Source organism: Trematomus bernacchii, unplaced genomic scaffold (assembly GCF_902827165.1).
Source record: "Trematomus bernacchii unplaced genomic scaffold, fTreBer1.1, whole genome shotgun sequence".
In the NCBI taxonomy this organism is placed as follows: Eukaryota; Metazoa; Chordata; class Actinopteri; order Perciformes; family Nototheniidae; genus Trematomus; species Trematomus bernacchii.
This window is the reverse complement of record NW_022987641.1, coordinates 6,575,124-6,590,389: the sequence shown is the minus strand read 5'-3', so window position 1 is coordinate 6,590,389 and position 15,266 is coordinate 6,575,124. Positions and strand designations below refer to the sequence as shown.

Here is a 15,266-nt window from a genome sequence, read left to right as displayed (position 1 = left end):
AGGAGGCGTGTCTCTGGGGCTGGAGAGAAGGACCAGCCGGGCAAAGACCCCTGGCTGTGTAAATATGGCTGTTAAAAATAGCTCACATATTTGTTTTAAGTGATATTAATTTGAACATCAAATAGTCACATTCCATTGCTGTCATGTAATAAAAAAAAGGACATTTGCTCAAGTGAAAATACAAAACTGAGATACTCTATCTTACATCTCAGAGGGAAAAAGTGTTCATCCTAATGCATTATATTCATTTGACATCTTAAAAAACTTAACAAATTAAGATTAGGTGCTTTTCCTTTGAATAATTGTAATTTATTTGAATAATTTGGACAAAACTCGCTTTGTGTCACTTTGAGTAAATGTGACAATCAATAAATAATATGAGAGCATATGCAGTAGATTATTCTATAATAATGACCTCCACATAAAACAGTAAAATGCTCTTACATAAATGCATGAATAATATCAGTCAAGTGGTGGCCTATAATGGATAACAGTATAACAATCACAACAGCCATTCTTCTGCATAGAGAGTTTTAATTAAGTTAATCGTCCTTATTGCAATTATAAATTATTTAAGTAAATCTTTCATAAATTGAAACCACCAAAGAAAATGCATCAAAATGACAACGGATTATAAAAAAAGAGTTGCAGATTTGTACTCTTACTATTATAAAAAAGGCCTATACCTGTCACACATGAGTTGAACTGCATGAACTTTAAACAGCCACAAACAAATCAGAAAGTCAAATAGGACTTTAATAAAGGTTCATCATTAAAACATTGATATAAATACATGACTGAACAAAAAGCAAAATACCAAATTAAATTACAAAAAATACAAAAAAACATTAAAAGCATTTTCTCTTTCAGGTGCCGCCCTTGAGCCTCCATGGCACTAAAGCAGGAGCGTGTTCCCTGGGTATTAGAGGAATAAAAGTCGAGTTCTGCCAGCGTCCGGGTGGCAATCATGAGGTCTTTTTTTGTGCTCCCCCCCCCCCCCCCCCCCCCTTGCATACAATGTAGGGCGGGTTAAGGAAACATGAGAAGCAGGGGAGTGACGGACACCGTCACTGACCGACTCTTCCTCCATTATTTCACCTCTCTCTCCATCTGGATCTGTTCATCCCAGGACCCATCGGTCACTGTGGGACGAGTTGAGCTGCACAGACTCACTGCTCTCTCCCCTGTCGTGCTGAAAGACACAGATATTACAGAATAATATATCTTTATCCTCATAGTGCTTAGAACAATGAAACTGTGTTGGCTCTTTGACAATAAGAAAAAAGTACAGTGAAGAGTATAGGTACAATTTCAAGTAATAATGTAAATAGAAGCAAATTAAAATGAAAGCAACAAATACGCAAACAAGAAAGAGTGACCTAGACCAAGGATAATGTTTTTTTATAAATCAAAGTTTACATATACATAACAATACAATTATTCTAACATACAAACAGCAAAGATAAATGTCACGTTTCCAATCAACTTGTTTCAACATTTCATTACAATTAATTGTTATTGTTTGAGATGTGGAAAAAACATGCATTTTCTTTCTAGTCTGTAGCAAAGAGGCTGAATTACTTTTTGCAATTGGCACGTTTTGCAGTATGATGGCTCGACAAGTAGGATTAAAACTGATTGGGCTATAAAGATTTGGGTTTAGAGGTACAAATATGTGTAGTTGGGTAAGGCATTACTCAGTGAATGTAGTTTATAATCAGTCAGATACACACCTTGTTAGCTATGGCGCGGAGTTTCCCCAGCAGGGAGGGCTTCTTGGTGTAGACCACGTCGTCGTCAGGCTCCTCCCCCTCAGCCAGAGCACAGCTGTCTGCAGCTGGCAGCTCACACTCTCTGTTGGCCGACATCACCAGACGAGAGTACTTGTACTCCAGCCTGAACACAGACCACAGGGACTCCGTCATGGTGATTCAACATATTATTTAGCACAGTCAAAACATCCAGTGTGTAGGGGTTTATATGCGGATACTAAAACGTTTTTCCCCCTAAAAGATAGCTTACATTTGATCATCATCCTAAAAATCTAAGTGATTCTACCAAATGTTTTTTTTATTAACAAAAAACGTGTTTTGATCAAGATAAATCTGAGGGTTCACAAGATGATTAAGGGGATAAAAAGAGGAATAAGTATATTTCTGTTGCACTAAACCTTTAAAATGCATTCAAATGACACAGTCTAAGAAGAATTATAATTCATATGGTTGTCGCAATTTGTGCTAATTAACTATATAGTTAGTCACAAAGTTATTAATAGTTATCTAACTAAAGCAAAAAACGAAGAAGTTGAAGGTAAAGGCAAAGCATTACTCTAGGACTGATAAATAAGATGTATACTTCTTTACTGTCGCTGACAAACAGCCATCTATTCCTTTAAAAACAAATGAAGGTGATGTAATAAGCATGTTGAGATTGCTGGTGGCGTATGATTGGTATTTGCGTCTCACCTTTTGTTTTTCTTCCAGAAATAGCAGGTGAGGGAGACGAGCAGCACGGCCACGAAGGCTCCGCCCCCCACCCCGACCTTCAGCCACAGAGCGATGGCCTCACAGGGAGAGGAGCTGCGGGGGGGCAGCGGCACGCCTTTGGTGCACAGCTTTGGATCGTTCCACACAAACAGAGTTTCCTGGAGAGAGTGGAGGGAGACAGATGGAGAACTTTCTATTTGTTGCTGGCTTCATGAATCAAATGATAGAGCAGAATGATTTCTGATAAAAAGAAAACAAATGTGTCTATTTTTATTTGCATCTGAAAAGAGTTGGCATGCGAAGCACAAGGGAGGTCTGCCAATGTAAATGTAGCAATGTTTAGTTGTGTTTTTAACTAAGGGAAGTATAAAAGTAGTTTAAACTGAATTATAAAGCATTATTCAGTCAATCTTAGACATAGCAACAAATAAGAAATGTAAGGTGTTGGGTTAAGGGATTATTAAGGTGTTTATATCTAGAATTATATCTCCACATTTAACCTGAATATTCGTCAAATATATTAAGGCTTCTCCAAAATTAATTGTTATACATAATAAATATACCATAGATTGATATTAGTTTTTTAGCAGAGTGACTATTCCTGCTTGTTTATTCATTGCTATTAGTAAGATGTAGATAGTGTAGATAATACACAATATATAATACAAATCTGTTTAAGGTCTGGGTCATTTTACAGATAAATAAAGAGTGTGTTACCTGGACCCCCCCCCCTGCAGGCCCCCTCTATCCGGTGGTAGTCGTCCTCAGTGCAGAGTGGACAGGCGGAGGCGCTCTCCCACAGGAAGTGAAACGTACATCCATCACAAGTTCCTGCAGGACAGGAGCTGCACAAACACATATTGTACATTTTATTAGGACTGTACTATTTGGAAGAATAAAAACATATTGAAATGATTTTTGACTGTCTTTTTTGGAGAGGATCTGTAGCCAACAAATATATTTCATTAAGTCTGTAGAATACGATTTGTTGGCCGGGACATCTATGGAGCACCACAATCCTAATTCAGAACTTTATTTATGCATTGTTTTTAATATATTTTACGTCATGTGGTAGCCTGTGGTTATTTGTTCTTATTTTTTAGAGTGCCAGAAACCTTTCCAGTCCCTTGATTTTCAAGAGCACTAACACATTTTTGATCCACAGTAACCAGTCATCCCCTACATTTACCATACCTGGGCACAGAGAGCTCTCCTCGGTCAGACTTCTCAGGTTTACAGCGAATGGTGATGACTGAACTGCGACCCTGATCACATGAAGCAGTTACTTGTGTTGACCTGAAAGAAAAAAGGGCACAGTTAGGACTGAAACATAAGAAACAACAAACACTCACTCTGCATTTGTCTCTCACACTCATTGGTGCATGTAAAAAAAGTCAATTCAATCAAGAACCTTACTATATGAAGCTATATACAAATAAATAAAAATGTGCTCCACCTTTATCAGCTGGGAGGAACACAGTAATGCATCAATAGTAACTTAATATACTGTATATGATTCTGAAATGGGCCATAAAGCATAACAAGTAATTTAAGTACTGTATATCTAATGCCAATGCTTTTTACTTAGTACAGATTTTAAATGCGGGACTTTTTCTTGTAACAGAGTATTTTTACATTTGACTATTGCTTCTTTTACTTAAGCAAGAGATCCAAGTTCTTCTTCCACCACTCCTCAAACTGTACCTGTAGAAGAAGTTGATATCTGGAACATCCTTTGAGTTTTCCGTAAAAAGTTCAGGTTGAGCTTTCACACCATCCAGAATAGAGTCCACTGTTGCTCCTAGGAAAAAACATGATAAATATATGAATGGAATATTAAACATTTAGTGATAACAGATCCAAATACTGCCATCTAACAAGCATTGTACCGATGAAATTGTCTGCAAGGCTGATGGACTGGGAGGAAATGGCCATCCTGAAGCCCCGCCCATCTGCTGGGATGATGGTTGATTGACAGATGAAGCTGTCCACTGAGTTAACAAACTGCGCCGGATCACTCTGGTCATCTTTGGTGGACACATCGGTGACGTTATCTGTGCAGACTGCCACTCTCTTCCCCTGGAGCAGCGAGCAGATAGCAACAAATATGTCAGTTGCTATGGTTTCGCTTTAACTGCATTTAAAATAAATGCTATCAAACAGCAGTGACAGGCCTACATGGAAAGGACTATTTGATTTCTAAAAGAAAGTAATAATGACAAAAATATAAAAAAATCCAGATTTATGAGGCTTCAAACTGACATAATAATATAACTAAAATACATTAAAATGTACTGCTTTAATTTAAGACAGCTAACCATGAGGGAGAATAAGTTCAACGTCTCAAGGATAGTTTTAGTATAAAGAATGTGAGGATTTAAAAATATTTTGAGTATGTGTGAAGTACCTCGTGGCCACACAGGCTGATGTTGAACAGGTGCAGGTACTTTGTGCCTTTAGAGGTGAAACTGGGGCCGATGGTCACCGAGGCAACGTCGCTTAGGGGGCTGAGGTCAAAGGTCAGCGTACGGTTGTTCTCTGTGTGGGAGAAGGAGCAGTCGCTGTAGCAACGAGAGTGTTCCTGAAAGGAAAGGAAATACATTAACAAATTAAAGTACTGTATAGACGACTATACTATGGGTTCAGTTCATGATAATCAATAAATGGAAAAATAATATAAACTAAATAAATAAAATATGGAGTTTGTTAAATATTGATTTGCTTATCATATTCCTTAAACAACAATGTTGAGATTTCCCTTCATTACATTTTATTCAAATAAATTAAATAAATTAAATAATTATCTGTAAATAAAATGTTCAATATAAATTATCCAACTAAAATGTTTCTATTTTATGTTCAGAATCACAGCGAGAACTCCAAAGAGTTTATATAGAAATTATATCATAGAATCAATTCAAATAAATGCTAATATATATTGGTCTTGTTAGCCTTTTGTTGTTTGTGATCAGATAAAAAAATGTTTGACCAAAATGTGTCTGTGCACAAAGTCAGATTTGTTAACATAATGCTTAGATCAGTTGTTGCTGATTTGAAGAAATAAAAGTATATTTTAGATTTGTTTGTAGGACAGCTGCTTGCTAAAACAAGCTGCTTAAAAAATGAATTTTGTATCACAAACACAAAGAGGAGGAAAAATCTCTTTACCTTGTCGCTAATACTTCCAGGCCCACAGGCGACACACGCGTCCTGGCCATAGGTGTGGCGTCCGGCCAGGTGTGTGTTCTGCGGACACTCCTGGCAGCGGTTGGTGGTTCTGTCGATGTAGAAGCCAGCGGGGCAGGGAACGCAGGAGGAGCCGGCCCGCTGAGAGTTCTGAGGAACCAGAGCGCAGGCCCGACACGCCGACGCCACGCCGTCCAGGACGTTCGTCACACTGATGGAGTACACCTTCACCATGTCACTGACATACTGACGCACCTACACACACACACCACAAGGATAGAACAAATTATGAGATACAAATCTGCGACTGCTTTAAGCAAGTAATGGTTACATTTTATAAAGATAATCAAGACTATCCATCTGAACCAAGGAGGCCGTTTTTTCTACTATGGCTTAAAAACACCAATATTTCTAGATTAGCTGAAAACAAAACTCCCTATTCTAGATAATTATTACTGAGAATGACAAGCACAGGCATTGTATTAAAGGGATAAAGGCACTGAGTATGTGTGTGTGTGTGTGTGTGTGTGTGTGTGTGTGTGTGTGTGTGTGTGTGTGTGTGTGTGTGTGTGTGTGTGTGTGTGTGTGTGTGTGTGTGTGTGTTCACTCACATCATGAGCATGGTTGGTCCTCTGGAAGGCCCATGTAAATGCGACGGAGGCGTTCCTGGTCATGCTGTGTGAGTACGACTGTTTCCCTTTACTGCCTTCCCATGACTCCACCACTGTGGTGCTCTTCCTGTTCACATCCTGCAGGGGGCGGCACAGTGAAATGGGAAAACAAGGGTTGTAAAACTGAGCAACAATATGCAGAACACTGTAATAGACTGAGAGAAATGTCACTATTCTGCTTGCTGGTAAAATGTGTCATCTAATTACTACCGTCTGCACTAAAACACACAGATAAAAACACCCACCATCATGAAGTAGAGCTCACAGTCACCAGAGCACAGGGTCTCAAACACAAAGGTTATCCGTCCAAACTCACTGCCCGTCATCCCTGCGAGAGAGGCTGGGACCCTGCCACCAGAAACACAAACACAGGCAGAGATTTAAAAAGTATAGCCAAAGCGTCTTGCCACTTATTTTAGCCAGAAGCAATCAGGTTGCACAATCAAGACTCAATCCACCACAAACAACTCAACAACCTGCACCATATGTACCTACTTTGCATTATCCCATCTTATCTTCTTTCTGAGATGCCCAAATGTACATAGAAAAGCACAAATTCTCACTTGAAGCCAGGCACGTGCAGGCTGAGGATGAGGTAGTCATTATCTGAGCTGCCTGCTCCGCTGCGAATGTGGTCCCCTGCAACCTCCCATCCTGAGGAACAACAGACATGATGCACACATTAAACTTCACTCAATCTGGATAACAGATCTGTGCACATATATCAGAATCAGAAATCTTTCATTTGCCCCCAAGCAGGGAAATGTATAGAGTAGACGAAGCAAAGCATACGTCATGAATAGAAAAAAGCATTGTAAAAGTAGGTGAAATGTATAAAATGAATTAAAGTCAGTAACAACAGTATTAAATAGTAAAGGGTTTATATATTGCACAGAGGAAACAAGTGTGTGTATGTGAATAGTGATTTCAGATGGACACAAAAACCTAGTTTATAAAGCTTTAGGAAAACAATCTGGCCATTTAAGTATCTGTTCTGGAGCTTTCTATTCTTTAATGTAAAGTTAGAGAGTCCTTCAAGCTTGACTTTGTTGTGTTTACCATTCATGTCATCACATTTGGAGTTTCCGACGTTGAAACAGGACGTCTTCATGTTGGAGGGCAGCACGTTCCACCATTTATACTCGTAACCCAACACCGGCTCTGTACCTGCAGGGCACTTGGTGCACACTGGAACACAAACACACACAGATACACACACACACAAGCTTTATTTAGCAACGACAATGGTATTTTCCTCCTTTTCAAAACATTATGTTTGCACAAGAACTATCTATTCAATAGTGGATAATCCAGCTGGGTCGTGTTTAGATGTTTGGTTTTCTTTCACTAGATAAATGCAGAGTAAAAAGCTTGAATTGTATGAATACAGCAGCATCAGTAACCCCAGAGGCCAGGTGTGGGCATGTTTACCGTAGGTGCCATCTGAGTGGGTTCCAGCTGGGCAGGGCAAACAGGTGGAGTCGTTGCTGTTGTAGTAGCCGGGGTTGCAGGGGGGGCAGGGCTCTCTCTGCCCCGTGGCAGGCAGCTCCAACGCCCCCGTCACGTTCTCCACACAGATCTTTGGCTCCACCCACCGATACAACACCTGCGTCTGTAAAACACAACACCACAGAGGTCAGGGGATTTATGATTCTTAAAAAAATGATTAGATAAAGTAACAGTACCTGGAACAATACAGACATACATTTGTCTTAAATGGAGGGCAGATAGATTGTGTTTCTTTTCTGTTTTTTTTTTATCGTCATCACTCTAACTCAGCGCTTTCAGAGATGTGAATCTAAACAAGCCAAGGTCGTGGACGAGAGCCGACGAAGTTGACTTTGGATCAGATGACATGCAAAGCGTCCACTAAGCTTTTCATCATTTCCTCTCTCATCACACAGTGTGACTTCTCTGGTTTCTGACACACAATACCCTGAGAGAGCTGACTAAACGTCTTCTGATTTTATAATAAATGTGAGTGTGATGCAGTCACAACATATAACATGGGCCTTAAGTCAATTGACATAAGTATAAATGCACATAGCATAACTCAATATACTATCTTTTTTTTAAGAGTATAACATCAGACCAAAAATAAACAATGACATGCTGATCACCTTTTACATAAAAACCTTTAAATTGTCTTGTTGTAATTAGATGAATTTGCTTTATTTCAGCTTATTAACTCAATCATCCAAGCTTTAAACAACCTAATTGTCAAGAAATCTTTGAAAACGTATCAAATGTCTCTGTTAAATTGTTTATGCACCTTTAATTCAAACCCCATACAAAAGAGGGTGTGTCTGTCCTTGTGTAGCAAAAAGGTGAGGATGTGTGTGAGTGTGTGAGTGTGTGTCGTGTGGATGCTGCTGACCTTTCCTTCGCTGTCGCAGGCCGTGTGGATCTGGAAATAATCCTTCTCTGAGCACGGCGGCCTCACCTTACACTCGGCCCACCCCTCATCTGAGAGAGGAGAGGGAGACGGTGATGATCCAGTACACAGTGATGCAGAGAAAACATGCACAGACAGAATATGATATTTGGTCAATCGGATGTTCTAGTCTTTTTCTCTACAGAGGACAAATATTATACAGCAAAGTCAAATGTGTACATACGTGAGTAGTGGTGCTCAGGGCAGGTGGTGCAGGAGGAGACCCCCTTAATGGAGAAGGTGTTGCTGGGACAAGGCTCACAGGATGAGGAGCCGGGGGCCGGGCTGAACCACCCGGGCCGGCACGGGAAACACTCAGATGTGTAGGCAACACCTGGAATTATTCATTTATAAATTGTATATCCAAGAAAGAAGACTCTGAATTCATCTCAAACGTTTCCATCCACTGTATATATTAAATATTATTGCTAATGTTTAAGCCAGTTTTTGTTTTGTGAGAAGCTTAAATTGTATTAGTGTTGACCTCTGAGGTGCATGGAAGATAAAAGACTAGAATTCCCACAGCGCCACCTTATCAGGAGCACAGCTATGGGCAACCTGTATAAAAGACAGCGACGAGACACAGTTTTCATCCATTAAATTAATCAATTAACGCTATAATTTTGCCTCTATTGTTTGGATTTTACTCTTGTAAAGGCCTACTTTTTTTGTTGAATGTGTGGAAACTATTTTCTTTTATTTTGATCAACCACATGAGCTGCATAACATCAAGCCAGCCACCCAAAACGGACCAGTCAACTGTGAGTATAACGTGCTGGAAATGTCTGTTTTCAAAAAGGCATCTATAGTAGCTTATAGTAAATCAAAAAAGAAGCTACAACTGTTAAATGTATGAATGCCTAATGTTGTGAGTGTTTGCTTTACCTTCTATTTGGATGTTCTTGAGCAGCACAGGTTTCACCATCTTTCCTCCCACCAGGATGACGGTGGTTCTCCAATAGAGGATGTTAGTACCGGTCTTTAGACTCACCTTAAAACAAAAAGACATACACATGAGGAAGCACACCAAAACCAAAATACTGTCCCTATACTAATGGAAGCAGAATCAGATACTCACTGTGTGTGTTTCCCATTCCCCATTGTTGGTGGCTTTAATCCACTTCTGGTCATCAGTCTGGGCCATTTCCTGACACTGCTCGTTCTGGACCTGAACACAAGTTGATATGGCAGGTATTATCCAGTAAGATAGTCTTCCAGGAAAAAGCTGCTGTTCTCAATTATCTCGCATTAAACCTCCACTACACATTCATTTCATATAACTGTAAACCAGGGTATATGTGGATTGCTTGAAAACAATCAGTGGAAAAAAGCTGCAAGAAGTGGATATGATGAGCTGATATGTAGTTCCTTCAATTTTAAATGTTTAAAAACTGACAGAACCAGGTTAATCGCACTTTAAGCACATAAATACCCACTATCTAAAGTGTGACATTTAAAAGACAAATAAATGATTAGATTGATACTACTCTTTAACTATTTATGAATTATAAGAAAATTTGGCATGGGCAGGTTTATAAAAGCACATCTAGGTAGATTTGACTGCTATTTTATTCAGGAAAATCATAGATAATTTCAGTGGAATCTAAGCTATAATAAAACCTATTTAGGCAAGCCATTTTTAACCCAAATGTCTTATATCACTATGTAATATATTAAAGAAGGCATTTAAAAGTGCTTACATAGAACTCAAAGAAGATGTTGCTGTCGGGGTACTGGTAGGTGAAGGAGACGGAGCCCAGTTTCTCCAGATGGACGGCGTAAACCAGAGACACTGTGCACTCATCGCGGTTTGACTCCAGATACACACCCTGTGGCGTCCATGATGAGCTGCAGCAAGGAGAAAAAACACTCAGCAAAAAAAACAACACATGTCATAACATGTCATTCCTGAACTCTGATTGAACCTGTGAGAAAAGTAGTGTTAGTGGATGTCTGTGTCACCTGTTACAGGCCTGAATGTCCTCTCCATTTGGCCCAGGGTCTAAGAAGCTGGCCATGTTGGTGAAGCCTGTAGGGATGGCGTCCCATTGGTCAAAACGGAGACCACTGCCCAGAGAATAAGAGCCGGCCAGACACGGCGTGCAATGCTGCGTGCTCATCTCTAAAAACTTCCCAGCCGGACAGGAGAAAGCTGTGAGACAGTTAGGGAAAAAGGGTCATATTGACATGTACACACCAGATATGAACACACACATCCAGAAACACACACAGTACTTACAGCAGTCTGTTCCTCTGGTTGGGGGGGGGGAGGTCTGAGCAGGAGTTTGGAGTGACGGGGATGGAGACCCTCCATCGTGACCCTGTGCTGTCACACTCTGTGTACTGGTAGTTGTATTCTGTCTGCAAAACACACACAGACACACAACAAGATCAACACACCATCCAATGGATCACTGTGGTGCCGACGGAATATTTCAGCAACTAATTCATGGAAGAGCAACACATTTTCTCAGAAGTTCTTTTTTTTGTGCCAGAGTTACAAAGACACAACAAACACAGCAGCATAATAAAAAAAGTTAAAATTATAATAATAAAACTGTACACTAACAGTGCAGTAAAAAGAGAAAATTAAACAACTACAAGCTTTAACCTTTAGTCACCTCTGGCCCAAAAAATAATGTCCTGTGTGCGGTCATATGTCCATTTCTAATTCTCTATTTTACAATTGTTAGCAGACCAAACTTAGATAGTGAACATGGGGAAACATAATTTGTGCTAAACATGAGCATGGTATGGGGACATTGTGAGAATGTTATCATGCTGATGTTAGCTGAGGTTTTAGCTCAAATCACCTAAGGGTGTATGTGCAGCCGAACTGTAGACTCCTTTTATTAAACCAGGACACATACATCATTGTTTATTTTCTACACCCTTATTTCCGTTTATCCCATCCTGACTAGTGTACAGCACAGGCGAAGCAAACCCCTCAGATTGCTTAATCTCGATTCACATACAGTTCTGGACGCAACATTACTTTTTTTTTTACGAGTATGAAGCTCATTTCATATGAAAACAAAAGCCGGCTTAAAAGTTGATGGCTGACCCTAATCACCAAGGGCAACCAACCTAATGTAAAACGAATGGTCCATTAAGGGCACGACAGCGGTTGTATGCACGCTTCTTTCCAAGGACGGCTGCTTGTGTCATTATTATGCTCCTCTTCGAATGACTGCACATTCATTAAGAGGAACATTTAGTCCAAGGCAATTTATAATGAGGTGCTTTTAATCTCCATAGAAACAAGCTAAACATGACAATGAGTGTGTTCAATAAAAGAGCTGAGTATTCATTTGTATTATCCATTAACCTCATACATTACAAGTTATTGACTTGTTCTAATATTTCGTTTTTTAAATAACCTCATAATATAACATTTTAAAAATAAATATTGTTCCCACACTTTTACATGTATTGCTTTTTTATTTGATATGCCATATTGATTATATTATGGGCTAAACAATGGTTAACTGGTATATAAAATAACAAACAGCTTTGTATTTCATAAATATTATGTTTAGGTGTGCAAAGGAAATTCTATTGGGATTTGGACTTCTTTTATCTTTACACTAAATATGAAGCTACAGCCGGCAGCTAGTTAGCTTAGCATACTGAAAACAGAGGGGAAATAGCTGGCCTATACAAACAAATTAAACGATGACATTAATTCAATTGATTTTCTCAACAGGTTCCATGTAACCTAACAGAAGTTATTATTGCTATTTAAAGTCATAATTATTTTCAGGCATATTTGTATTTAGACTTTTAGTAGGCCTATACATCTTTTGGCTGTAAAAAAGAAGTAGTACAGTGAGCATATTTATTATTGATATTCAATGTCACCCACTTTCCTCTCGTTCTGATGTAACCTTTGAATATCTAACTGGCAAAATACTTTAAATCAGTTTTATGCTTTATGCCATTTAAACAGAATTAAGGCAATACATCCCGTAAGTAGGGCTTGGATTGTCCTTTTTTTTTTCTTTTTTTTTTTTTTTTTTTTTTTTTTAAATTTGAGTTCTCTTGAGTCCAAAGCCTCCCTCTGCAGATATCCATCTCCTCCCCCGACCCTGCTGCTGCACTGGGCAGACAGAGGATCACCGGAGAACAGGAGCTGGCTGCAGCAGGGCACTGACATTCAGCAGCTAATTAAACAGGAACAATCACAGAAACGACCTGTGGCGTGTGACGGGGGGGAACTAATCAGAGATGGTTTGCAGATGCAGGTGGGTGTGTGCAGTAAAGATAAGCTTCAGCTCTCTGCAAAAACTAAAATGGCTTTCATTCCGAACCCCCCCCATCCCCCAACACACACACACACACAAGCATGCAATCTGTGTACAAAATGTGAGAGGACGAGCACCTCATTAACATGAACTAAGCAAACATGTGCTCAGATTCACCTGCTGAACAAACAACAGCGCTTGGAGGGAAAGGTGAGTCTGATAAAAATGTGCTAATGTGTTGCGCTGGTCTCCAGGGTGACTCACGCTAGTTGTCATGGAGACTGATGAGAAAAAGCGAGAGGAGGGACATTGGATAAAATTCAACGCCATGCATATTCTGAGTCAGGAGATTATCTAGACTGGAGGTTTTAGGATTTGTGTATACACAACAGGAAAGATGAACACTAATCTTTTTGGCTTCCAAATACTGATATTTTGTATTATTGAATGTTTGATGGCAAACAAATCCACTAAGACATTTTATTATTGTCAGGGCGAAAGAGTGCCTGAACATAATTTTGGATAAATTAGACTTAAACTAGGAAAAATAAACCACATGTCTCTTGACACTGTAAATATTACTTCACTTTCATCTAATACATCTAAAAACGAATAATAATAATAATAATAATAATAATAATAATAATAACTGTTAAAGGTGTGTTAGCTGCTCTTATCATTAATGTAATGTATATTATTCTGAAATATTATATAAAAAAACATTCTGCATAATTAGCACTTTTAGTTTTGTATTTTCTTTTGAATGCAATACTTTTACCTGTGACAGAGTAGGCTATGTCTTATGTCTTAAATTATAACATTATTATTTTTACATGAACAAAAAATGGATATGGGAAAAAAAAGCCCCCGGTTCTCTCTCGTCCTCAGCGGGCAGACCTGGCCGCTGCTAGCCGGCAGGAGGCTGCTCAGAGAGGGATGGAGGCCAGCAGACATCCTCTGTCATGGAGCGTCTGTATGGTCAACATGAACCACATTTTAAGCCGATCATTGGGTTGGGGGACCGTGTGGTCTCGCATAGCTCAAAAAACAATTGAGCCAATATATTAAGCTGGCAAATGACTTGTTTTCCTTGTAATTGTGCATTATGAGAAGCCATAATGTGGTTGTTTATTTCTGCATGCATGGCCATTTTATTGACTGGATCATCCATTAAAATATATTTGCAATTTTCTAGATGAGAACACGAATTTAAAAAAGACTGAAGCTACTTTGGCTTGTTAGAAAGCTACACATTTGTGTTTAGAAGTAGCATTAAATGATATGGAGACAATAATAAAGGGACTCACCCTGTCGCACGGCCGCAGCTCGGCGGACGCAGATGAAGTGTGCGCGGTGATGATGAGCACCAGGCAGCGGGGGAGCCAGGAGGCCCACACCTGCTCCCGCATCCTCAGCTCGGGTCACAAACAGCCGGCTGTCCGCGGCCTGGAGCCTCAAACATGAAACAGGCCGAGCAGTGAGGGTCTGTGAGGCGGTGTGTTTCTCATTGATGCCTGCCTGTCTATTACTCACCCCCCACCATCATCAAGACAGACAGTGAAAAAAGAATACCTCCATTTCCGGTTTTCAAATTAAAACTCCTGTTATTCTAGAATAAAGAGGGGAAGAAATTGAACTAAAAGATTGATACGTTTTATTTTTTGTACACTTGAAATAACATAACTGTATTGTTTTTATGCAAGCTTTTGAAATGGTGTAAATTAATGTTTATGTGCGATTCCAGGTAAGAACTAACCTTGGGCCCTGATTAAAAATAGTGGACAAATAAACCAGACAATAAAAAAATTCAGAATAATCAATAACAAATATAATCCATAGTTGCAACTCTAATGCCCATAGTTTACTATTATCAAATTATAATCAATCAAATCGTATTGATTATATAAAATAAACGGCTTGTTTATTAACTGAAGCTTTTGAGTAAAAACCATAGGTAAAAACCTTTATATATACAGTCTATGGTAAAAACTCAAGCTCCATGCTTTTATTTTGAAGGCGCAGCCATCTGTCTGAGCCGCTTGAGCCGAGAGGTGGTTCACGCCTCTCTAGATAAACCTTCACTCAGACAGTGACGCCACAAGTGCGATAACGCTCACTTTATCTTGATTGGCAGCTGGAGATGGACAACAGGCCTGCTGGCTGCTGAGCTTATTTTAGCTCTGCCCTGTCATATGAGTAGGAGATAGACAATATCTAACTTTATACAAAAAAAATACTAAACACT

The 15,266-nt window shown here is 39.4% G+C and overlaps 1 protein-coding gene across 1 annotated transcript; it reads right to left on the bottom strand.

Moving 5' to 3' along the window:
- Positions 1-735: 735 nt before the first annotated feature.
- LOC117484829 (UPF0577 protein KIAA1324-like) lies at positions 736-14,539 on the bottom strand. Its single transcript, XM_034133260.1, is given in 23 exon segments — positions 736-1,192; positions 1,734-1,896; positions 2,466-2,649; positions 3,210-3,331; positions 3,681-3,782; positions 4,191-4,287; positions 4,376-4,565; positions 4,894-5,067; positions 5,655-5,927; positions 6,284-6,421; positions 6,589-6,691; positions 6,907-6,997; positions 7,403-7,531; positions 7,775-7,955; positions 8,721-8,809; positions 8,962-9,111; positions 9,663-9,768; positions 9,856-9,945; positions 10,478-10,625; positions 10,740-10,929; positions 11,017-11,044; positions 11,046-11,138; positions 14,329-14,539. Coding segments are annotated over 23 exon segments (3,015 nt in total). The 5' UTR covers positions 14,431-14,539; the 3' UTR covers positions 736-1,120.
- Between the last annotated feature and the right edge of the window lie 727 nt (positions 14,540-15,266).